Source organism: Caretta caretta, chromosome 6 (genome assembly GCF_965140235.1).
Source record: "Caretta caretta isolate rCarCar2 chromosome 6, rCarCar1.hap1, whole genome shotgun sequence".
Classification (NCBI taxonomy): Eukaryota; Metazoa; Chordata; order Testudines; family Cheloniidae; genus Caretta; species Caretta caretta.
Window position 1 is genome coordinate 61109941 of NC_134211.1, and position 25971 is coordinate 61135911.

At 40.9% G+C, this 25971-nt stretch overlaps 1 protein-coding gene across 26 annotated transcripts in view; it reads left to right on the plus strand.

The window, feature by feature from the left end:
* GPHN (gephyrin) overlaps positions 1–25971 on the plus strand; it is a 587889-nt gene that overhangs the window by 367767 nt on the left and 194151 nt on the right. For 16 of the 26 annotated variants that reach the window (XM_048851950.2, XM_048851956.2, XM_048851955.2 and 13 more), the window contains 3 exons: positions 7746–7812; positions 15432–15704; positions 17090–17197. In XM_048851950.2, coding sequence (XP_048707907.1) covers positions 7746–7812; positions 15432–15704; positions 17090–17197 — 448 coding nt within the window. The remainder of the gene's footprint in view (positions 1–7745; positions 7813–15431; positions 15705–17089; positions 17198–25971) is intronic. The other 10 variants (XM_048851958.2, XM_048851961.2, XM_048851970.2 and 7 more) reach the window with 1 other exon arrangement.

The window sequence follows — 25971 nt, forward strand, 5'->3', positions numbered from 1 at the left end:
CAACCATGGAGACTGATGTCATCTGCTGTTCTGAGCTGAGAATCTGCCCCCACCTCGGTACCACCACACATTGAGTGTCAATCACCATTGTCGGTACCAACGATGCCAGAAGCATGTATTGCGGCTATAGATCTCCTGTGCTTGTCAGTGTTAGATCTCCACTCTTCCAGATGTATGATATGGAGATTTCCACACTGGTCCTACCCGTGAGGCATACATTACACTGGACATAATACGACCTTTGGTACAATTGACCCTGGCAGTATTTACCTTGGCACCGTCAATGAAGAGATCACCAGTATCACCTCATTCAAGCATTTGGTACCTATTGTCTGCAAGCCTCCAGTCCCTCCATAAGTAGTGGCTCTCTGTCTCCTGCAATTTCCCCTGATACCATACCATCATGACTGATGAATTATTCCTTCTTATCTTTGTAATCAGAGGTTTAATTTTATGCCTCACCTTCAATGTATAGAAGGTCTCAAGTCTCTCACCTTCCTTCTTTGGGGACATCCTCGCATGAAAATGGGTACAGAACTGGGTCAAGAGAGAGAACCCAGTGGAGTCAGCATAATTGGAGCCCAATGCCTTATCTGTTCCTGCAGTGCCTTATTGGAATTCCTGGGGCATCCCTCCTGTCTCTAAGTCACTTTCCCCCAACCCTCTGAGATACAGATCACTTAGTAGGGACACAGTTTTACCTCGTACCAATCCAGTGGATATCATGCATCCCCTTCCCCGCACCATCCACCGCGCACAAGGCTCACCAGAACAACCCTCCCACACCGTTCGCAGTTGGGGCTGAACGCCCGAGCTCTGCGCCACACGGGCATCAGTTCTGAAGGCAGTGCTGCCCGCCAGCAGCAAATTTCTCCACTGCTGCTGGTGGGCAGTGCTGCCTTCAGCTGACGCCTGGGCAGCAGCTGCCACTCTCCACTCTGCCTTGCAGCTGGGCCAAACATCCAGTTTTGGTGAAAAAGTAGGACTAGCTGGGACAGAGCTGAAAGAGGGGACTTCTCCTGGCCAAAACAGGATGTATGGTCACCCTAAACCAGGGCCATATAAGATGGCCAACACCCAAACATAGGGACACTAAAAAACTTGATTTAGTTGGGGAAAAGGTGCACCCAACATCTGGGTTACAATTCTGTATCGCCAATCACCAAGTATTATTGGCTAGATACATACACAGTCACAGTCTCCATTACTCAGACTTCTCATCCCAGTCCCAGTCTCCTTGCCCAAGCAGTCACAGTTCTCCCCACCCTGATTTTTTTGTTCCCATTCTCCTTCTCCAGCTAGTCTCAGACATCATGGCTCTCATATGATTTGTCTCTCCCTTTCCTACAGCTTCCAGTCAATCCTCGGTATTGCTGTTTCTTCTCACCCATTCGCCCACCCTGGGTCCACCACTAGATTCTAGTCCCAGTATCAGGACATCCCCTCCTCAGTGTGTCTCCTTTTTTGCAACAATTTGCTATCCTCTTCATGCAGCTGAAGGTAACATGTAGCCCACTGCATATCTTTCAAGTTTGCCTCATTGAGGGATATCACTCATTTATCCCCAAAACGACCAAGAATCCATAGAAATTTGGTATGCTTTAGAGTTGCCAACTACCACAGTATTTTTTTGGTCCTGAAATTTTGGAGCACTTTTATTTGCTTTGAGTGATCTCACTAGAAGTTATGGGCAGCTCAGGACTTCAGGCTGAGCTGGAATTGATGTCCAGTTCTGGCTTCACCGGCTAGAAGCCTCACTTGGCAACCTAAACTTTAAGCTTTGGGTTGCTGTTCCATTTGTCACCAGTAGAGGCCACTGCAGTTCTTGCTGCCTGCTGCTTTAGTCTGCTTTTGAATTTGCAAGGTTGGCAGTGTTGGTCATCTTACTTTTATTGTTGAAATTATTTAGATATTAAAGAATCATGAAATTGAGGTTGTAGAAAGAATTATGTGCACGAAAGGAATGAGTCCACAATAATTTAAATTTCCTGTGTGATGTGGAGTTTTGTTATACATTGTATCCCACCTAGGCCTTGCCAGGTGGAGATGTATTACTTATTGTTTGGAAGCCCGCTAAAATCTACTGCTGTGGCATACAAAGCCAGGCACAGTATTTATTAAATTAAGCTCTTCATATTTGTAGTGTTGTAGGATACCTGGAAATGTTCTTTCCTAACAGTGAGGATAGATACTGCATAGGAGATAAATACAGAGAATTCTGTTGTAAAAGTCCAGTTTTAACCAAAATGTAGAGGTTGCTGCTGCATCAACTTTCTTTCTTTTTTTCTTTCTTGACACTCAATGAGTATATTGAAACAGAAACTTCTGGCTCCACACACAGCATGAAATTTAAGTAGTAGCAGTAATAGGATTGAACTGTTCAATTTGCATATTTTTCACATATGCAAACTTTCCAAACCACATACAAGGGCATGTCCCTTGCAGAGCAGCATAAATCACAGCTTTTTCACCTGCATCAGTTCAAACCCTGCCCCTCCCCCCTGTTCCTCATGGGTCTCTTCACCCTGGAGGGTCTGCAGTAGGGGTTCCCTTCTCCCCCTTCCAGGCTGGAGGGGCATCTCCAAGGGCTCTTCTGCCCTCTCTGCCCCTTCCAAGGCTGGATGCTGCAAGAGCGGAGCAGGAGCACTGTCCTGGCCCAATTGGTTGTAGGAGGTAGTGAGGAGAGGAGGGAACAGAGCCTCTCTGAGCGGCAGGGCTCTTTAGCTCCCTCATCCCCTCACTCCTCCTGTGAAAATGGCTTTAGGTTGCTCAGGGTGAGGAAGGAGGAGGGGAGGAGGAATGGCGGGGGGAGAAGAGAGAGAGAGAACACACTCTTCCTATAGCTGTTCTAATTGGTTGTTCTGCCCCAGAGATGGGCAAGTGGCACAGACAACCAATCAGAGGATTCATATTCTCCAGAGCAGTGGTTCCCAAACTTGTTCCGCCGCTTGTGCAGGGAAAGCCCCTGGCAGGCCGGGCCAGTTTGTTTACCTGCCTCATCTGCAGGTTCGCCCGATCGCGGCTCCCAGTGGCCGCGGTTTGCTGCTCCAGGCCAAAGGGAGCTGCTGGAAGCAGCGCAGGCCATCGGCCGAACCTGTGGAATGGCAGGTAAACAAACCGGCCCGGCCTGCCAGGGGCTTTCCCTGCATAAGCAGCAGCAGCTGTGTGGTGATTAGGCTGCAGGTTGGAAACTGCTGCTTAAGGAGGGCTGGGTTGTCTCACTCATTGTAAGACTGGCTTCACCCCCACCCAAAATGCTGTCATTCGTGAAAAAATGCAAGAGTTGACAATGCTGAATTTTACATGCAAAATGTAATCTTCTTTTTTCATGCCATGCCATTTCCTGTGACAGACTAGGGAGGGAAAAGGGACAAGGAAGGAAATACTGTCATCTCTTTTTAAACATGCAGTTCACGTTGTCAAGTGGACAAATTGCCACTTGAATCTTTGCAAGTTATCTAGTAACCTTAAGCTGTTACTCCGTTCCCCTGGAAGAAATTTCTAAACTGAGCAATATTACACCTGAAATATGCTAATACAAGAGGCAGTACAGAGACTGTAAGACAGAACATATTTGAACTGCACAGTTGAAGGCAAGACTTGTGTTCTCTGTGAGTCAAGTTAGCAATGACATGAAAGGCTCATTCTGAGGCTCTGAAAAGCTACTGTGCCCTTTCATGCTGAACATTTTGACACCTGTCACTAGGAAATTTGTAACCCTGCCAGAAAAATGCAGTACAGCCTCTAAGTGCTATTAAGACACTGAATTATCTGTGTAAGAGGAAAGCCAGGGAAATTCTCTCCCTCATAAATCAGCTGTGGTCCTTGGCTCTAAACATTCAGTAACATCCCAGCAAGAAATATATTTTCCCCTTCCTCCTCTCGTTTTCTGTGGCTTACCTTTTCATTTGCTAAAAAATTGTGACACCTTATTTTTCCCAGACTGATGCTTAAACTTGGGTGTGTGAGTTTGGTTTTTGCTCCCTCCCACCACACCCTAGGATTTTCACAAAAAATTTGTTCAGTTCTCTGTATAAAATTGGGAGGTACTCTTATGACTCCATGGCAACATATAATAATTGTATTCTTTTAAAAAAATGTTTTACTAAAAAGAAGAGCAGGCAAACTCCTCCCTATGACGCTGATTCAAAAAAGCATCCCTATTCAAAACAACATGTAAGGGCTGTCCTGACTCAGGCTGGTTAGTCTCTAAGGTGCCACAAGTACTCCTTTTCTTTTTGCGAATACAGACTAACACGGCTGTTCCTCTGAAACCTGGCTTAATGACAGGGACAATTAAAACTACCCACATATTGGTTCACTATGCTTTCATTTTGGAGATGTGCATTTACAGTCTGCAGTTTTCACGGTGGCTTCACTCTTGCCCTTTAGCTACACTCTAATATTTTAGACAACTAAATTGTAAAAAGCAAACATCATATGTCCAATCTCTGACATTTTTAATGAAGAATGTGCAGAGCTGGGTAAGTGCTGCAATCAGGCAGTCAATACAATTCACCTACTTTTTTTACACGAGTTGGCTTTTGCTATTTTCATTCCCCTTTTGACTTTGTTTTCTGCAGACATTCCTGCAAAACAGTTTTATTAGTATGAATGTCTGTAGGAAGTGAATTTTAAGTTCATACCGTTGAGTACTCAGATTTACTTTTTGAAAGCATTTATACCAAGATTCAATCCTTCAGTCAGAGAAGAGGAACAATGCTATATGGCTTATGTGGCCAATCACAACTCAGCTGTGTAGCTGAAAAATTAAGATGTTACATATCAAGCCATAGAATAAATGTAATTTGTAAACAATGTAATCTAAAATTACGAAAAATTTTCAATCTCTTCTCAAATATTTAACAAATAGAAAAAAGAAAAACTTGTGGCATAAATTCTTTGCAAATTATTAATTGACTTGCAACAAAGCAGGATTTACAAAGTCTAGCAAAATTATGTAGGAACTCTTGCAAAGACTTCTCATGAAACAAAGTGTGCTGTCAGGAGCTGACTCAGCACCCTGTCACTCAACTCCCCACCAGTTTATATTATTTGAGCACTGATTGAAAGACAGGTGGTTGGCAGAGGTGACCAATTAAGTGAGAGAAGGTACAGTTGAGAGGCTAGTTGGGTGGAAGTATCCAGCAGCTAGGACTATGTAAGCAAACATGAAGGAAGTGCTGGGAGGAGAGGAAGACAAAAGTAAACAGAAGTGACTGCTGCTACTGTACCTTTCCTCAGAGCTAGTGGGGAAGCTGGCAATGATTGTAAATGTAATATATAATAAAGCATAGTGGTGGTTAAGAAGACCTGGAGCAGTTGTGGTCAGTGACTGAAGTTGGAAAGGACTCTCAGGATACCCCCGGCACCTTATTATATTGAAATGAAGTCATGAGGAAAACATGCATCTGTCCATATCTGATGGGATTCCCTAATGCATAAAGAAGGACAAATTGTGCCACAAATACGTAACATCACTGCATCTAAATTGCTAGTAGACTGATCTGCGCAATGTTGGGGTTGCCTGGTGAAGGGCAGGTACCTTCTAGGACTTGCAGCTTTGCTCCCTCTTCTCTTGGTTTTGACTAAATGTTCTTTACCTGAGTTCTGGGGAAAAAATCTCTCCTGATAACGCTTCATGGTCCCATAGGTTGTAGTACACTCTGGTGGTGCTAATGGACTTTGGTTTGGGCTACAGATGTACATCTGGGGTATCATTTGTGACAAGGCTCACAGTGTTTCTTTACTTTCAGTGTCAAGGCAAACTCCATCCTATGCATTTACTGTCTCCACTCATAGATACCTGTGGGTAAAATTTTGAATTTAGGGGCTGATCCTGTAAATAGGTACAAACATGAGTGACTACTCATGTGAGTAGTTCCCTTGCTCTGCTAATAATGTCATCATTGACCACCCACTTACCTACTGCCCCAAACACTTTCTCACTTTCTTCCATGACACCACTTAAACATGGAACATCCTCCCTGAACTGATCCTTAAGGCCACTACCCTCCTTCTTCAAATACTTCTCAGAACCCACTTTTGACATAAATGCCTACAAATGTTCACCTGTAAATGATAGTTAGGGTTTGGAGCAATTGGGAATATCTAATGAATAGATATAAATATAATGCAGAATATGGTTTTTAAAAAGGAATTGTACATTGTATATAATTACATGTACATATTTTGATGTATTCATCTCTCCTTCCCTTTATATATCACTTGTTTTCTCAGGGGCAGGTACTCTGTCTACCTCTTTCTCCAAAGAGGTACACTACAGGGCCTCAATCCTGACTTCAGGCATCTAGAGGTATGTGTACACTGCATTGTAAACCCAGGCTTAGACTCAGTTTTGAGCCCAACTCCCCCTACTGTCCACACACAATCTGTCTTCCTGGGGTCAGCAAGCACTCAGGACCCTGATCCCAGGACCCACCTGGGGGTTGGATCCTGAGTCCTGCTGAGACTCACATCCGAGCCCTGTCATTTTGCAATGTGGACACAGTTCAATCCACAAATCCAAGTCAGAAGGTCTGCATAGTGCAATATGGTTGCATTAGCACAGTTGTGAGACCCAGGTCCAGTAATTGTAAATCCAGGTTTACAATGCAGTGTGGATGCTCAAGCATGGGCTTGGAAACACCAGGTCCACAAGCACTGGTCCCACAGACCCAGGATTACAATGCAGTGCAGATATACCCTATGTGGTATTGAAATATAAAAGTAATATTTATTATATATACCGTATTTTATATTGTATGGTAGAGATGTTGTGTGAGTACAGGATTGAGAACCTGATCCGGGCTGATTCTGAGGTCTTGAAACCAACTTCTGCTTTGTCTTTTTGCAAATCATTTATCTCTTTCCCTCCCCCTTCCCCCCCAGCCCCATCTTGAAAATGGAGGTGTAGTCTGGGGTGCCAAAGAAATAAATGGCTAAAGTTGTGAAGGTCTTTGAAACTGTTAAGTCATCTACATAAGTGCTTAGCAATATTATTATTATTCATTTTTGATCTTCCATGCTGATGAGATAGGCTCTAATCTCAAATTTTCTGCTTCAAGTAACCTCTTCATCTTGGCTTTTTCACTGCTGAATGTGCCTCTTGGAAGTGCAAAGCAGACGCGTAGGTAGAATAAGATTTGAAAATTGCCCTTTATGTTTGAAGTGAATATACCACCATTCTGTCCAGGTTGCTGTACTAACAGTCCTCCTGTTTAAATTTTTATATATGAGAATTATTATTATTTCCTTTTGCTGTAATTAAAAACATAAAATAGAACAAATGGAACTTTGAGTGACCTATTGTTATTTTTAGTTCCTAGTCAAAATAATTTTCTGGAACCATTACTCAAGTTGTACACAAACCAAAGAATTTGAGAAAATAGCAAATAAGCCAGATCCTTATTTGATGTAGCTAAACAATGAAGTTAATGGCACTATACAGATTTATGCCAAATGGGGCTCTGGCCCAATCAATGTCTTTATATTACATTGATCAAATGTGGAAATCTGATTGTCTGCCTTACCTAATGCTGCTTCTGGTCCTGTTTCTTCTGAGCTCATCTCACCCCCCTGTCCTAATTCAATTCTTGATTGGAATGTGACCACCAGGCATTTTGAGAGCATGCAAACTGAAATGGCAGGCAGTGGTGACTAGTTATAATTGCCCTTTCGTGCTGGGCTTTTCCCATGAAAGATGGCACATGCATACATTTCACCCTGTTTCTCTTTCTTTTCAGACCTGTATGTGGAATCAGAGGAAAAACTCTCATAATTAACCTGCCAGGCAGCAAAAAAGGGTCACAGGTAAGAAGAGTTTATATTGAGTCTATCTTTAGAGCTTGCTGCCATCCTATAAGAAGGACTTCACATTGCTTGACATGGCAGAAAATTAGCTACACAACCTATTTTACAAAAATCCATGTATATATGTATTAATATCGCCAAAAGCAGGATCAAGTGCATTACTGTCTCCAACCACAAGACTCCGCATTCTGATTCTCAGGGAGAAATAAGAGATCCAGCTCAGTCTGATGTATGAGGAATTCATTTATTTCTTACTACCAGTTTTGGTCAGGAAAGGGAGGAAAAAACGGTGTAGGGCAACAGTTTTTAAACTGTTATGAAGATAGATATATTCCAAATAATCTCTTCTTTCATTATTGAATTTAAGACTTATTACAACTGAAAGAATTTTAAAACTCAAAGTTACTTTTCACCCTTCATGTACTTTGTTTTCTTTTTGTCTTTCTCTCAGCTTGGACAGTGAAACTAGCTGGTCAGTTTTCTATTTTAAGTTGTTTTCATTTCCTGATTCTAATACACTACCCCAATTATGTTACATTTTAGAGTTTCCATCACAGCAGTGAAAGATTCACATCAAAATAAGAATTTTACCCCATATTTACTATTGTTTAAGCAAAAATAAAAAATGAATATTAATAAGCTTGAAAAAGTTTTGACAATGTATATAGGTGGTAATCCCAAAGAGACCTTATTTCAATACATTATATTGCCCCTTTTTTAGCTTCTAAAGATTGATGTCCCATGTGTTAAACTATGGGGGAGATAGTGGCATTGTTTTTCTGTTAATTTTTATTTACTATTTCCAGTAGACCCACAATGTGCTAGGTGTTATCCAAACAATAAGAAGGCACGGTCTCTGCCCTGAGTTACTCATAATGTAAAGATAGGCAAATAACTTGACAAAGGATGATGAAAAGCTGTACAACATGTTGAGAAATAGTTATTTTAATGAATATATGAAATATGTGCAAATGATAAAGAATGAGATCACTCTGCTGAAAAAGAAAGGAAAAAAATATGTAGTGAAATTTCATAAAGGAGGTGTTTTTGTAACCTGATGTGCTTTCTTTGTCTTTCTGTCCCCCCCTCAATTAGTGTAGTTTAAGAAGGCAAGATCTCTAATTCTAATCTCTAGATTTCAGCAAAGGTTATTAAGACCCATGATAGAGAGGTATACTTATGAGATGTAGGAATCTCATGAACTGAATTGAATGAGTTAGTTACAGAAGTATCAAATGAGGATTTACTCTTTTTTATGAACTGTTACTTCCCTTTTAATTTCATTAAAATAACCTTATTAAATGTCACTGGAAGGTAAAAAGAGGGTATGTGGATGTTAACATTCAGAGCTGGAAAACATGCAAGACTGCAATTTCCCTAATAATGAGAAAAGTTAAAATGCCATCATGGTCAAAAAGGTAAATGTGTAAAAATTATTCCTTCTTACTCTGTATATGTTTCCTTCATATTTTATGATTCACAACTGCCAACTTCTTGTGCAAGGAAGTGTTTATTCCTCTTAGCTTTGTAGCACAGCTACAGGAGAGAACCCTGGAGTCTATTTTAATAAATTAACCTGGAGTTTAATTAGTAAATTATTTAAGCGCTGACAATGTACTTAGCTCTGACCAGGACACCAATATAAAGAGCTGTGAATTTAAGTCTCACTATCAACAGAAACAGCAGCTAAATTCCAAATGCAGAATCTTTATTACTGGTAATGACATGAGTCAGAAAAAGTACCCAGCTGGATTTTTAGATCCTGTTTAGTTAATATCCCTGACAATTAGACAAAATCAATTTTTTACTTTAAACTCTGCTTATTTATCATGGAAGGAGAATAAATCATGAAGAGAACATAAATAGCAGACGTCCCATGGTATTTTATATTCACTTTTCTGACTATACTGATTGCTACTTTTTGGTAGATAAATGAAAAGAAGTGTGATGTTTCAAAAGATAATTTTTTTAAGAGATTAAACTGTTAGTGTAATAAAATGGCTCTAGTCATCTTTTAAGAGGAGCAATTTGTTTGGTAAACTCTAGATTGTACCAGGGTTGCCAAACCTGCAGGATTGTCCTGGAGTTTCCAGGAATTAAAGATTATGTCATGTGATGAAACCTCCAGGAATATGTCCAACCAAAATTGGCAACCCTATGTTTGCCTTAGCAATATAGTGGGGGAAGAAACAAACCCTTGTACCCACAAGAAGCTGTACTTTACCCAGTACTTTGGGTTGTGGCTATGGCTGTAATGATAGGCACACTAAATATTCCACTTGGCTTCAGAGAGCATTCAGTGTGTTTGATTGAATGCCAAAACCAGCACATTCTTCTCTGCAGTGCTTGTGTAAGGTCTGGGAGCAAAAGGAAAGATATATGTGGTGCTGGGATGTGCTGTTCAGAGAACTTTTGTACAGTGTGCCTCAGAATCAAGATTTGTGGGAGATTTCTCCTACTTTTTGCCTCAACAAAAGAAAGAAATACAATATTTTATAACCTTTATGTTGAAATGTTCTCAGTTAGCATTAAGTTGTTAAAGATAAGGGTGCAATAAAACCCAACTTAGTTTTCAAGTTCGAGCCTCTAGGTTGGTTTCAGAAAATGTATTTAGTAGAGGACCATGCAGTGACACTTCGAATGATACAACCAAACTATTAAAGTCATGCAGTTGCTACTTACATGGTATACAATTACACTTATGCTCAAAGATCAGTCCACTGACACCAAATGAAGTACAGCCTTATAATCTTAGAACCTAATAGTACCCTTTTGATATTAATTGGAGTTCAATGGCAATTTAGCAAAACTGCTCCTTTTATAAGCAATTTATAATATTAATTAACATTAAACTGATCTTTCCCATAATTGTATTTCTACCACCTTCTTATTGGCTCTTTACATTACACAGTATTTAAAATAACATCGTCCCATATTATCGATATAGATAGCATTTTAATAAACATTCACAATTCTTAAAAACATTCATTAAAACCTTGCTTTAAACCAGTTATAGCCTAAATGCAATGAGTAAAATAACCCTGGGTCATGTCCTTGCTAACTCTTACTTTCCCATTATATTTTAACTTTCTCACACTAACAAATTCAATTTCCCATACTCCTTTACACTTAGGCCCAAAAGCTAATTTCAACTTATTTCTTAACCTAAACCATTGTATAGGCTACAGAGGGGCAGATCACCCTGAGGTACACACTTGATGTAAATTGTCATTGACCCACTGATGTCATCAGGCCTATGACAATTTACACTAGCAGAGATTATGATCCCTAGTGTTTTAATGTTTGCCAGTAAAAGTTCTGAATACTACAAATAATGTGGGGTTTAGAACTCTCTTTTGGAACCTATTTGTCAGTACTAAAACCAAACCGGGTTTTGTTTGGTTGTTTGCTTGCTTTATTTTCCCCAAAGCAGCCTGTTTACTTTTCTAATGTGTTAGTAATTCTTTGGGTACTTCCTCCAAAGATTCACTGCTTTTCATTTTCGGTCAGCTTACAACTTCCTGTCCTTGTCCACCACTTAACTTCTGTTTTGCTTTTTGAGGTTTAGAGTTTATTTACATAAAGAGAGTTGTGTGCTTTGGTATTTCTAAGACTGTTTTATAAAAAATAATAGTTTTGGAGAAATAGTAGCAAGAGTTTTGCACTTAAAGATTATTTTTATGTTTAATGTAGTGTATCTGTATTCTCACCTAACTTACAGCACTTATACTGAGTACAGAATTAATTTTCAAAGAATTTAGAAGTAAACCTGTTAATTAGCTTGAATTGTAATTCAAATGCACCCTTTGAAACTTTTTTTAATCTTTCTGGCAAATTGATTCATGTGTAGAGTCTAGCATCTAAAGGATAGGCTACTTTTTATTTTGTTAATGTGATCATTTTTTATTTCCTGGCAATATTTATTATAACTATTTCTATCTACAACACACTGTTCATTATTGGCAACGATTTGTTGTTGAATGGATGCTTCAGAATTGGAGATTTCATTTTAAAAAGATTTGCTTCTGTATTTCTGGTTGCAAAGAAAACTTGAAAATGAGCACCAAGTATAACAAATGCAGCGTTGTCTTCTCCCCTCCCCACCCTGCTCCTATGGCCCTCCTGCCACATGGCTGCTGTCTTCTGTGGTCATCCCATCACACTGGGTCCTCTGACTGAGTACTGACCAGAGGGAAACAGACTCTGCTGATGTCAGCGAAGGCTTCCCCTCTCTGGCACCATTCCCCAGACCTTCGGCATCGGCCAGTGGAAGCAAGGGATATCTCCAACCATGATCCCCGCAAGCCGACTTGTCATTGGAGTTGGAGGTGGAGCCATGCACCCAGCCAAGGGGCCGATACCAGTACCTGGCCTGTGTTCTGTTGGATCCCGGTGCAGGTGCCCCTCAAAGTACTTGGTCCAGTGGGCAGTGACCTATGCAGGTCCAGTGGTCTTTTTGGAATCCGTGGGGTTTTCCCCAAGTACTGGGACATCTTCCAGCTGTTCTTACTTGGTGGGGTCCAAGAGAAGGCCCTCTCCGCTGCACCGTCTGGCACCCGACCTGGACTCTAGTACCAAACACGGTACCGATACTCAGGATTTGGGGCTACATGTTATGGTTGGTGCAGAAGAAAAGGAGGAAGCTCTCCTCCTGGTTCAGGCTTCCTCTTCATCCCCAGACGAGGCTGTGTTGTGTGGCTCGGTGCCTCAGGATGACCTTACAGCTCACCAGGAGCTACCGAAAAGGATAGCTTCTAACCTACAACTGGAAGTGAAGATGCTTAAAAAATCCTCCCACAGCCTGATTGACATCTTGGCCTCGGCAGCCCTCTCAAAGGTGGCCCTACCCCTCAACCAGGTTGTTATGGGTCCAGTCAGATCCCTATAGCAGATTCTGTCCTCCCTGCCCCCCACTTCAAAAAGAGCAGAGAAAAAGTACTTTGTCCTCAACAATGGGTATGAATACCTTTATTCCCATCCCCCTCCCGGGTTCCTTGTGGATGCAGCAACCCACAAAAGAGACAGGTAAGGGCTGCAGGGTGTGACCCCCAAGGTGATGGACTCAAAGAAGCTGGACCTATTTGGTAGAAAAATGTATTCTACTGATGGATTACAGCTCCACATCTCCAATCAGCAGGCCTTGCTTGGGCAGTATGATTATAACATCTGACCTTGTGTCTATATTCAAGGAGTCGCTGCTCTCAGAAGTCCAGACAGGAATTCTCTGCTCAGGTGGAAGAATAAAAAACTATAGCCAAGACCTTCCTCCAGTCTGCCCTGGATGCAACTGACACAGCTACTAGAACTATGGCATCGGCACTATTCATGCAAAGGTGCTCTTGGCTCCAATCTTCGGGCTTTCCACCAGAGGTTCAGCAGTCCATTCAGAACCTTCCATTTGAGGGAACTTCTCTCTTCTCACAACAGATGGACACAAAATTCCATGGCCTGAATGATTCTAAGGCCACTCTCTAGTCCCTGGGCCTCTATGCCCCAGCACCTTTGAAGAAGTATTTCAGACCTCAATAACCGGTCTACTTCTCGGCTCCGCCACTGCACCAAGACCTGTTTAAGAAACGAAGCTGGGGTTATAAGTACAGGCAACTGCCCTCTTCTGCATCAGCCCTACTACTAGGCCCACAATGATATCTGGGAGGCCCCAAGCAGAACTTTTGAAGGGGCACCCGAGGGTGTTATATCAGTTCCCATACTGGATCCTGTCCCCCTTTTGTTTTCAGACTGACTCTCCTACTTCAGCCCTTTGTGGTCCCTCATCACCTCGGAACGTTGGGAGCTGAGAATGCAACTCGTTTGCGCGCATAAGGCATTGGAACCATTCACAAAACACCCCGTGCTAGGTGGTGGCAAGGTACATAGTGGGGTAACTACCCATGATGCACTGCTCTCTGCATCGATGCAAGTGCTGCTACTGTGGATGCACACCGGCAACACGAGGAGCGTAGCGTGGACATGCAGCAGCAGTTTAATTACTGTAGTGACTGTACATCACTGTAACGTAAGTTGATTTAATTTTGTAGTGTAGACAAAGCCTAAGAGACATGGGTATGGATGTCATCTAGCTGTCTGGCCCTTAGTCCCCATATCAGTGGAACTTCTGAGAAGACAATATCAGAACATTGACACCTAGCAACCAATGATCCAGAGGGATACAGATTTCCCCACTTCTCAGCGAGGAAGTTGAGCAACATTCCCCAGCTTGAAAACAAAGGGCTGGGAAGTGCGAGGCAGGCGATAGGAGCTGGCTGTTGGAAAGAGTCAGGGCTCTCACTTGGAGTCTGGCCAAGGAGGTCAGAACTACAGATTTACATCAGCACAGCTGCACTGGTGTAGCTTTGCTGGGCTAACCAGAATGGGCTATGCTTTAACCTTCAGTTCTCTGTGCTAACCTAAAGACTTCCTATGCTGTGGTCCAGTCGACTAACAAACCCTACTGTTTTGACAAAGCTGTTTGAGTGTCACTGCAAATGCTTGCTGAGGTCCATTAATCCCTGAAGAGCATACAAGTCTCTACCAGGAGTCTATCTCAGTTGCACTTGCTGAACAGAGCTTACGGTGTAAAGCAGGAGTGCTGAAGGCCAAGAGGTCCAGTCTAAGGAGGCAGTGAAGCCATGTGGCTTAGCCTGGAGGACAAGTGACGGCCTGGAACACTGAAAGGGTTCCTCCTACAGACTGTACCAAAGCTTGGTCCATAGCACCAATCCTGTGGATCTGAGACAACTAGATTGTTTTAATTTTGTTAAAATATTCCTAAATACATAGGTAGTTTGTGTATATGTGTTGTGGGAATGCATCACACTTATGACTGGTATTATAGGTACAAGGGGTACAGTTACGGGGTACAGTTACAGGGTCTCTACAGTTTTTCAATTTCTCCAACCATAGGATGGAAACTTCTTACAATCTTTTAGAAAAACATAGGACAAAGGGAGGTTTAGAGGATAGATTTTATATGGTCACTGTTAAATTATCCTGAGTTATAAGAAATTATGATGATATTAATGATAGTCTGTCATTCTACAGCCCATAGGAAAAGTCCAAGAATAAAAAGTAATGTATCTTACCATATGAAAGCATGATTATAGAAACCCCTAATGGTGTGAATAAGGATTTGAAGAATCTTTCTTTAGATATGAAAGGAGCAAAATGGGGACAGTTTGAGTCTAGGATCACTATAGGCATAGAATAAAGGTTGTTTATGTGTTGAATGTCTGTTTAAATATTTGTGATGTGTTCTGTGGTTTGGCTAATGATCATTTTATAAACTGTTGTGGATTGGTTACTGGATGGTGTGTACAATGGCACTTAACTGTTGACATCCTAGATTTTTATATTTGTAATATTGGTTGGTTAATTTTAGCTGTTGCACAACATAGTGTTCTTGTGTATGAATAATAATACTGTATAGCGCCCAATTCACCTTTGATTAAGCTATTAGATTTTCACTTGATTCTCCTCCCATCAGCAATTGGATGTTAATGTTTTTATCAGATGTCAAATCTGATCTAAACCCCAATTACTCCTTACTGACAGAGAAGTCAAATCCCTATTTTCATCTGCAGGTAACTCTTCACTGTCATTTCTCTTCTTGTTGTACATAGGAATGTTTTCAGTTTATACTGCCAGCTCTACCTCATGCCATTGACCTTTTGCGGGATGCCATTGTAAAAGTAAAGGAAGTACATGATGAACTTGAAGACCTGCCTTCACCGCCACCTCCTCTTTCTCCTCCTCCAACCACCAGCCCACACAAACAGACAGAAGACAAAGGTGTACAGTGCGAGGAAGAGGAGGAAGAGAAGAAGGATAGTGGAGTTGCCTCAACAGAGGACAGTTCTTCTTCACATATAACTGCTGCAGCCATTGCAGCTAAGGTGAGTCTAAGTCATATGCATAAGAGGCACTTAGGTTTCTATCTCAGGTACTTTCCACCAACATCCAATTGCATTTTAGGAACATGTTTGTTTTTTGGTTTTACAAACTGATGAATTTTAAATACATTGTCTAAAAATCAGTACCATCCAGCTCCACAACAATATGCGAGCCCTGTTTTGGTAGTTATCACAAACTTTGTAAGGTACCACACATACCCTGCTATTATCTTAATGCTTTTTTGGACTTTACAATACCATTTTCTGAAGTGCTAGAATTTTTTATTTTTACTTAAAGCACCTGCCCTGCCTGACTGTATTACCTCCAGTAGGTGGTACTTCATTTCCTGCTATCACAGTGTTCTGTTTAAAAGGACAGTATTGATTTCCCGAAGCTAAAATGGAAAAAAAATATGACAAGTAGGTTGTAGAATAGCTAATAATCTACCCAGGCTACTGGTATTCCCCCATATACATCTGTGTTCTGGGGGCCTAGTGATGTGGAATTCTGCTACAACAAATAGGTCTCATTACTATTTAGATTTCATTACTTTAGCCAGTTTGATTAGGCAAATGTTACTAAGACTAGGATTAGAAATTTTGGCATATAAAAGAAAAATGACTTGCAATAATTTGTTAAAATAGTGCTTGGAAAAATTTATGATTTCAATGTGTCAAAAACAGTTAAAATACTATTTTCTCTATAATTTTGTTTTGCCAAATCAATAGTATTGTTTTAGTTGCAGCACTGTATCTTTTATCTTTGTTTCATGCATTCAGTTTATACGTGTTTAAGGTTTGTGTGTTGCTAGATGCTTGTGAAAGGTTATTTAAGTTCATCCACCCTACAGCTGGCTAAGCTGATGTTTTTCAGTTGCTGTTGATCACCATATCCAGATAAGGAATTCATTTTAAATAAATCAAAAAGACAGTATGCCACTTTTTATTTAAAACATAATAGCAGCATTCCTGCTCCCAAAAGATGAAGCTCAGGAATGAGCCATCATGTTTCCATGATGCCTCCAACCTAACATCATTTTCTCATGAACAAAAAAATCCTGATTACATATAGGTTTGCAGGAATAGAAGCAAAAGGTGATGTAAATTATCAACTGCAAGTTGCAATTTTTGTTAATATTAATTTAAATGTTATGTCTAATTAAGTCAAATAGTTCTTTTGAAATGGCCAAAGACTTACGTATTTAGTGCAATTTTTTATGGGCAGAAAATACCTGAGATCTAAACTGATTGTGCTCATATAAATTTCTCAGCACTTGGCATTTCAGTGTCCCACCTGTATTCACCCTTGTTCCCTCTCAGTCATTTTGCTTGTATAGTTTCATGTTTTCCTGTCACTGTATTCATAGCTGTTATGTATTGTACATTAGAAGCATCCATCCTACACCAGTTCTGCTGTTATCATGGCAAAAGGTGAACAGCCCATCCCGGGTCTCATCTGTTATTCCCATCACGCAGCAGGCAGTGCAGGAGAACCGGTAAGACACACCTACAAGAGGCTTTTGCATTAATAGTATCTGCAAGTATACTGCCTGCCTCCTCTCCTAGCGTGTAAAGAGGACATGTTATTTGTTTTATTCTAGCAGACATACAGTGGTGCTTTAAAAAAAAATTAAATATATGAAAAGCCACTGAGCCTATTCTGTTAAGGACACAGAGTTTAATAAGATCTATCCTATAGCCAAAATATTTGGTTGAGGATTAAGATATTGTGGGTTGTGTCAGTGAGTATCCTCATTTGGATGCCAAAATGTTCATTGCTATGAAACATGTCTGTTTCATCATCTCATATATTTAATAAATTATCCAACCTCATTAAAATAATCCCTTAAAATTATTGCTTTGGAGTCTTGGTGGCTTTTTCCCCCATCAAGTTGCATTGCCTCTTTAAATACTTTTTTCCTTGGTGAGTGTATCAAATTAGAGTGTCATTTGAATTAGCCATTCATATTTTGCTTGTTTATGCTTTAATCATTTATAGATTCTACTAAATTCTAATGTTTTGTGTTTAGAGTCAGGATTTCCCACAATGTAGGGGCAAAAATTGAGGATGCGGAATAAAAAGGACTTTTATTGTAGATATTGTTGAATTTCAATGAACAACAGGCAAAAGTGAGGAAGGACATGACATGACAAGGCCACATTTAGGATAGTCAGCTGCTCTGACAATTTAGGTAGGAGGGCCATAGTTAAGAGTCTGGCAATATCATTTGCTGTTGTTGTTACCCCAAAAAAATTCAGACTAGATTCCAAGGTAAAAGAATGAGCTAAGATGTCATCAGAAAATTGTAATTTATCATGTTTATAGCTACAGATTAGTGAGCCCAAAGAAAACCAATTGGTTTGGAGAGACTTGGACTATCTGATCTCATCAAACAGCAAGCTGCTTTCTTATTTATTATTGGTAAAAATTCTCTGGACATTGTAACATTAGTCTTGTTGGCAGAGGCTGCATAGTGTTGCTCTTAGTTTTTCACCTTTGTGTGCCTCCTCAGACAAATGATAATCCAAACCATTGATCAAATAGTCTAATGTGTCTGTATTTCAGACATGACATGTTAAAAATGTAATTTACGAAATGAGGAAAGGACTCTTTTGGAGTTAACACAGCAGATGATGAATCCATGTCCAATATATGAACTTGTACGGGTACTGACACTCTGCTTGATGCTACTGTAATAAGCATCTATATCACTATTATCTCCAGTGTACATTCTTCATTATTATTAAAATAATGAATTCCATGTCTCTCAGCAATACACTAACAAATTGTCATCTAAACTTAGTTCCAGGGTTTTTGGCTAGCTTGTTTTAAACTCTCATGATACCATTGTCATCCCCCCCTTAATTTGATCTTCATAGGTCAGGATCTTCATGGCTAATTTATAAGAACTTTTTTTAGTGTATATGCCTTTCGTCTTTTGTGTCTACAAGATGCTTCTGCTCTTCTTATTCATTTTGGACAGTCATGACAATTGCAATCAGCAGTTTATACACTTGACTAACACCTTGCTAGTACTGTCAATCTCTCTTCAGATCCTCTTGGAGGAAAGAGAATAAGGAGCTTTTGCCTTTTTTCCCCTCTCTTGTCATCATTTGGTTCTTTGATCTCAAAATTAACAAGAGAAATTGTAAGAAGATAGGTATAAAACCACTTCCAGAAAAGGTGGTGTCAGACAGAAAGATGTCCTTCAGAATCAGAATAAATGTGCGTAATAAAATGATGGATAGTGAGATGGATGGAAAGGAGAGGAATGAGAGCGAGAAAGGATAAGGGAAAGGGGTAGGAGTTCTCCCCTAGCCAGGGGAAAACCACTCCCCAATTAATCAGTTCACTGCCCCTTCATTTCAACTGTTCTACTCTTCCATAATCAATCAATTTTTGCTCTGCACGCCATTCCAATTGAATTTATTTCCCTTCCCTCAAAACATTTCTTCTTCAGTAAGCTTGATGTCAACCTCTACCACCATTTAAAATCCTTCCCACTGCTCAGCATCTCATTTTCTACTCACCAGCACCACTGCTGTTTAATTTTGTACACCCCACACATCCCCTTACCCAAGTGTTTTTTCTATACTTTCCTCATATCTTTGTACTCAAGTATTTAATTTCTGATACTCCATATATTCCTTCTTTCTCTCTGCATTCCTTTGTCAATTGTTTGCTTCCTTCGCCTACTCCTTAGACTGTATTTTGATAGAATGTTTTCAGTTAATTATATGTTTTTCAGGGCAGGGGCCTTATTCTACATCTGTAAAGTTTCTAGCACAATTTGGATGCCATGTAAATAATAATAATTAATAATTTAACATTATGTTGTGGTCGTGCCTAGAGGCCAACCAGATCAGAATCCTATTGTACTAGGTGCTGTGCAAACATATAAGATTCAATGAGCTTATATTCTAAAGACAAGACAAAGTAGGTAGATGAGACAAACACGTGGGTCAGGGTGGAGGAGACAGAGTAACAAAAATAATATCATGTAGACTCATACATTCATAAACTTTAAGGGCAGAAGGGACCATCATGATCATCTAGGCTGAACTACACATCGCAAGCCACAGAACCTCACCCACCCGCTCCTGTAATAGACCCATAACCTCTGGCTGAGTTACTGAAGTCTTCAAATCTTGATTTAAAGACTTCAAGTTTCAGAGAATCTTCCATTTACTGTAGCTCAAACCAGCAAGTGACTCATGCCCAACACTTCAGAGGAAGGCAAAAACCTCCCAGGGTCTCTGCCAATTTCAGTTGTGGGAGAATCCTTCCAGACACCACACGTGGTAGTCAGTTAGACCCTAAGCATATGTGCAAGACCTACCAGCCAGCCACTCGTGAAATAAATCTCTGTTGTAACTGAGAGCCTTCCCCAAATAGTGTCCCATCTCCAGCTGTTGGAGATATTTGCTAACATCAGTTGCAGATGGGCCATTGTAGGCAATCTCATTTACCATCCCTGCCATAAATTTATCAAACCCAGTCCTGAAACATGTTAGGTGTCTTGCCCTCACTATTCCCCATAGAAGGCTGTTCCAGAACTTCACTTCTCTGATAGTTCATCTGATTTCAAGCCTAAACTTATTGATGGCCAGTTTATATCCATTTGTTCTTGTGCCAACATTGGCCCTTAACTTAAATAACTGCTCTCCCTCTGATGTATTTAGAGAGCAATCATAGTAGCCCTCTTCTGCACCTGTTCCAGTTCGAATTCATCTTTTTTAAACATGGGAGACCAGAATTGCACACAGTATTCCAAATGAGGTCTGAGCCGTGAGTTGTATAATGGTAATAAGACTTCCCTATCTCTACTGGAAATACCCCGCCTGATCCATCATAGGATCACATTAGGCCTTTTTCATGGCTGCATCACATTTGCAGCTCATAGTCATTCTGTGACTGATCAATACACCAGGTCTTTCTCCTCCTCTGTTGCTTCCAAGTGATGTGCCCCAGTTTATACCAAAAATTCTTGGTTTTAGTCCCTGACTTTACACTATTAAATTTCATCCCATTTTTATTATTCCAGTTTTCAAGGGCATCCAAATCTTCTTGTATGATATTCCGGCCCTCTTCCGTATTGGCAATGCCTCCCAACTTTGTGTCATCTGCAAATTTCATTAGCATACTCTCATTTTTTGTGCCAAGGTAGTGAATGAAAATGTTAAATAAGAATGGTCCCAAGACCAATCCCAGTCCCTGAGGAACTCCACTAGTAACCTTCCTCCAGCCTGACAGTTCATCTTTCAGTACGACCCGTTGTAGTCTCCCCTTTAACCAGGGTGCTGAGCCACCTTTCAAATATCTTATTAATCCCCATGTTTTCCAATTTAACTAATAATTTCCCATGTGGAATTGTATCAAATGCCTTACTGAAATCCAGATTGATTAGATCTACTGCATTCTCTTTGTCTAGAAACTCACTTATCAAATAAAAAAGATCAAGTTGGTCTGGCACAGTTCTACCTTTTATAAAATCATTTGTATTTTATCCCAATTACTGTTTACCTCTATGTCCTTAACGACTTTCTCTCTTTCAAAATTTGTTCTAAGATGTTGCAGACAATTGAGGTCAAACTAACAGGCCTGTCATTTCTCAGATCCCTTTTTTCCCCCCCTTTCTTAAATATAGGTACTATATTTGCAATTCTCCAATCATAGGGTGCGACCTCTGAGTTTATGGATTCATTAAAAATTCTTGCTATTTGGTTTGTAATTTCATGTGCCAAGTTTTTTAATATTCTTGGATGGAGATTATCCGGTCCCCCCAATTTGGTACCATTAAGTTTCTTTGAGTTTCTCTTCCACCGCAGATGTGGTCATTTCTACTTCCATATCCTCATTCCCATTAGCTACCCTGGCACAGCCCCCAAGCTCCTCATTACTCTTGTGAAAAAGTGAGGCAAGATATTTGTTTATGTGTTGGGACATGCCTAGATTATCTTTACTCTCCACCCCATCCTCAGTGGTTAGCAGTTCCACTTCTTCTTTCCTTGTTTTCTTTTTATTTATGTGGCTAAAGAAACTTTTACTATTGGTTTTAATTTCCTCTGCAAGGTCCAGCTCTGCTTGGCTTTTGGCAGTTCTCAGTTTTTCTTTACACTTTCTGACCTGCAAGAGGTAGCTCTCTTTGCTGATCCATCCCTTCTTCCATTCCTTGCAGGCTTTCTGCTTTCTCTTAATAACCTGTTTTGAGATGCTTGTTCATCTGATTTGGTCTGCAACCCTTTCCTACAATTTTTTCCCCTTGTTTGGGATGCAGGTTTGAGATACGTTAAGTCAAAGTTGCAGAAACTAATTCCAAGCCTCCTCCACATTCAGATCTTGAGTTCTAGTCCACTTCCCTAACTAATTCCTTTAATATTTTTTAAGTTTTCCCTTTTGAAATCAAGGGCCCTAGTTTCAGATCTATTTTTGGTTATCCTTCCATTTAGTTTAAACTGAATTAACTCATGATCACTTAAACCAAAAGGTGTCCTCTACAACCAGTTCTTCTATGAGTTCCTTGCTACTTACCAAAACTAAATCTAAAATGGCACCACCTCTTGTTCATTTTAGGACTATTTGGTGAAGAAATTTATGAGCTACCACATCCAGAAATATCTGGGCCCTACCATTATTAGTAGTACTTATTCTCCAATCAATATCTGGGATATTAAAGTCTCCCATAATCACAAAATTTCCAATAATATTTTTCATTAAAAATAATAAAGATGTCACTATCCATATCCAAATCAAATCTTGGAAGTCAGTAGCAGCCCTCAAGTACTGTCGCAGTAGAGCCTCTATTACCTTTCTTTCCCCAAGTGATTTTGACCAAGATTCTATTTTATCCTTTCTATCGCTTCTAATTTCCTTATACTCTACCTCATCATTAATATACAATGCTACTCCACCACCTTTACCTCTATTTCTGTCTTTCCTGAACAGCACATATCCTTCAAGATCTATATTCCTGTCATGACTACTATTCCACTGTGTTTCTATTATCTCTTTAATACCTAGTTTTACTTCCTGCACCAGTAATTCTAGTTCATCCATTTTGGTACTCAGGCTCCCTGCATTGGTGTACAGACATCTTAGTTGTTTCTGCTTGGCTTTGCCCAGATTCCGTACTTCAGGTACATTTTACTGCCAGTATTGCCTAACTTACAGTTACTATCAGTGGTACTCACACTTTCGTTCCTCACGTTGTCCTTGCTACTACCTTCTATTGTTCCTTTCTCCATGACTGTATCCTCTCCTACTTGATTTTCCTCCCGCTCAGTATTCGAATCAGGTGGGAAGATTACATGGAGCATCTTCCAGCCATCACCCCAAATTCCACGTTTAAAGCTCTTTTAATCAGATGGGCCATCTCCCAGCCCAGATGTCTATTTCCCTCCCTACTCAGGTGGAGTCCATCACATAAGAACAGTTCTCTGTCCATGAATGCCTCCCAGCAGTTGATCATCCCAAAGTCATCATTTACACCATTGCCTGAGCCATCTGTTGATCATCATAATCTTATCTTGCATTCGCTCTCCTCTATGGACAGGTAGAATCCCACTGTAGATCACCTGAAGATCATTTCTTTAAGCGTCTTCCCCAACCTCGTGTATTCTTCCTTGATGCATTCCAGCAGGAATCTAGCAGTGTCATTTGTTCCCATATGAAGGACAATCAGTGGACTCTTTCATGCTCCCATTAGGATCCTCTTGGAATTCTGGTCCACACCCTGTATCTTAGATCCTAGCAGACAGTACACCCTTCTGTGATCCGGCCTATCTGGTGACAGGCCTGTCTGTTCTTCCTAGTAGGGAGTCTCCAGTAGCATAGACCTACCCCTGCCTGTTGGTACAATTTTCCAGCCTTCCCCCTTCTGTTCTTTCTGGCTGCAAGTCTTTTTTTCTGTTGTCATTTGCAATCTTCTGCAATTCATCCTCTATCCTCCTGGGGCTCCAAACTCTGGTGATCTCCACTGGCTCTTCCTCTCTTCTTGTAAGACTAGCTGCTCTTCTCTTCTCTTCTTTTTTGCTCTCATCTTCTGGTACTGCCTGCCTTTCCCCTTCCTTTTCCAACTCAGCAAACCTGCTCCTCAGCTCTATTTCTCCTTTGCTAGCCAGTCTTTTCCTCTGCCTTGTTCTCATAGTCACATGCTTCCACTGGTCACTTTCCTAATCCAGCAGTCTGCTCTCAGAGTCCTCTGATCCAGCTTGCATCTGCAAGTCTTGAGTTTTCCTTTCAGCCTTCTCTCTTCTTCCCTCCATCATCTGCCCCGCTCCCCTTTGAAACTCTAGTTTCTAGCTACATATCCATTTTCTCTTCCATCAGATCTATCAAGTGGCACTTCATGCAAATGAAGCAACTTTCAGGTACCCTGTGGCAAATTGCCAGCACTACTTCGATGGGTCTCGCGCTTTCTCTTCTTGGGGAGGGTTCAGGGCACCGTTTCTCGCCCCTGAACTGGGGTATTAACTGCCTCACTAGTGTCCTAGAGGAGGGGAGTGGAGAGGGAGGGACCCAGGCCTGCCCTCTACTCCGGGTCCCCCCAGGGGCCCTAGGGATAGCAGTAAACCGCTTGAACTAGCGGTTCCTTCCCCTGGACTACTTCCCTCTCCTGCCCTTCAGCTTATGGGGCTTCCTGCCCTACCTCTGCACAAACCAGGTGTCCCTTTACCTAAGGTCTTGGTCTTCTTAGTCCACTGCAGCACTTCTCAAACTCTCCTCTGCTTCCCTCCAAACTGCTCTCTACTCCAACACCAATCCACTCTACTTCAACTCCTCCAAACTGCTCTCTGCTCCAACACCAATCCACTCTGCTTCAACTCCTTCCCTTGGCTGATTGAAGCAGGGGGGGTTTATCAGGTGACTGGCTTCAGGTGCTCTAATTGGCTTCAGGTGCTTTCATTAATCGATAGCAAACTTTCTTCCCTCTACAGGGAATAAGGCTCCCTTCTAACACTCTCCTGCTGCCCTCTGGCCACGCTGTGTCACACCCTCTCCAGAATAATGTACATGCCACAGGTGCCACATCCAGTCAACTTCATTGTCTCTTCCCCTCTTCAGGGCCCTACCACTGATACTTCTGCAGCTGTCATAGCCTTCCCTCCTAAGCTCCTGTCAAAAAAACAAAAACACCCTACAAATGCAAAAACCAAAAGCAGACCAACGCATAGCCCATTCCCCAAGCTTTCAGTCAAGCTCTGTTTGCTGGCTCCTGTGCCACTGCTCCTTTGTGCACAATTCTTAATTAATCAAGTCAATAATCACAACTTGCCACCTCTAAGTATTTTCAGATTGCAGTTTACTGTGTGCACCATGGAACAGGTGAGTTTTAAGGATGGAATAAAAAAAGATAAGGTGATGGTTTTTCAGATTTTTCTGGGAGCTTTTCCCACTTGTCAGAGGCAGCATGGGAGAAAGTGTGAAAGTGCTTTTCAGAGAAATGGGCAATCATGGCTGATATCACTGGCAGAGAAAAGATGTAAATTTACCTTGAGATAAGATAAAAGTTGAACAAGTAGGACAGAACTAGATTATCAAGAGCTAGAAAAGTTAGGACAACAAGTTCATGTTTGGTGCTATGGAAGAGGGAGAGCCAATGGAGGCAATTGAAATAAAGAAGCATGCAAGGAGGATTATCTTAGCAGTAGCTTAGAGATGAAGTGGTAAAAGGGGATGAAACAATAATTTATGGGAGATAAGGGGTCAAGGCTGGACTTTAAGATGGAAGAGACCAGGTATGTTTTATGTTGTAAGGGGAAGAACCTTGAGGAGAATGAAAAGTTGAGAAGGGTAAAGATAGGAGTTAGAGTGGAGGTGAGGGAACTCAAGAGATGGAAGGGGATGGAGTCACTGAAGCAGGTGCAGGGTTTAGAGAAAAAACCTGTGAAGCAGTCCCAGTGTCTGTGACTGAGGCAAAGGATGAAAGAATGATGGGGAGACAGATATAAAAAGGAGAAGGGGGCTTCTGTGTCTGGTTTTTTTTTTCTTTGTAGAAACTGACAAGATTTATGCAGAGAGGGAAAGTCCTTATCTCCTTATATTACAGTCCTTATGGCAGCCTTTCAGTCCCTATCATGACTCATCCCAAACTTTAACCTTCCCTCTTAAGGTTTCTTTGAGGCTGAGCTTTGCACCAAAGGGGAATATTCATAAGACTGTCACAACCCCCTGTTTGGATTCTTCTGTTCCACTTAATCAATATTCAGTATAATATTAAATAACTGCACACCTCTCTGGAGAATTTAAAACAAAGACCCCTTAAAAACC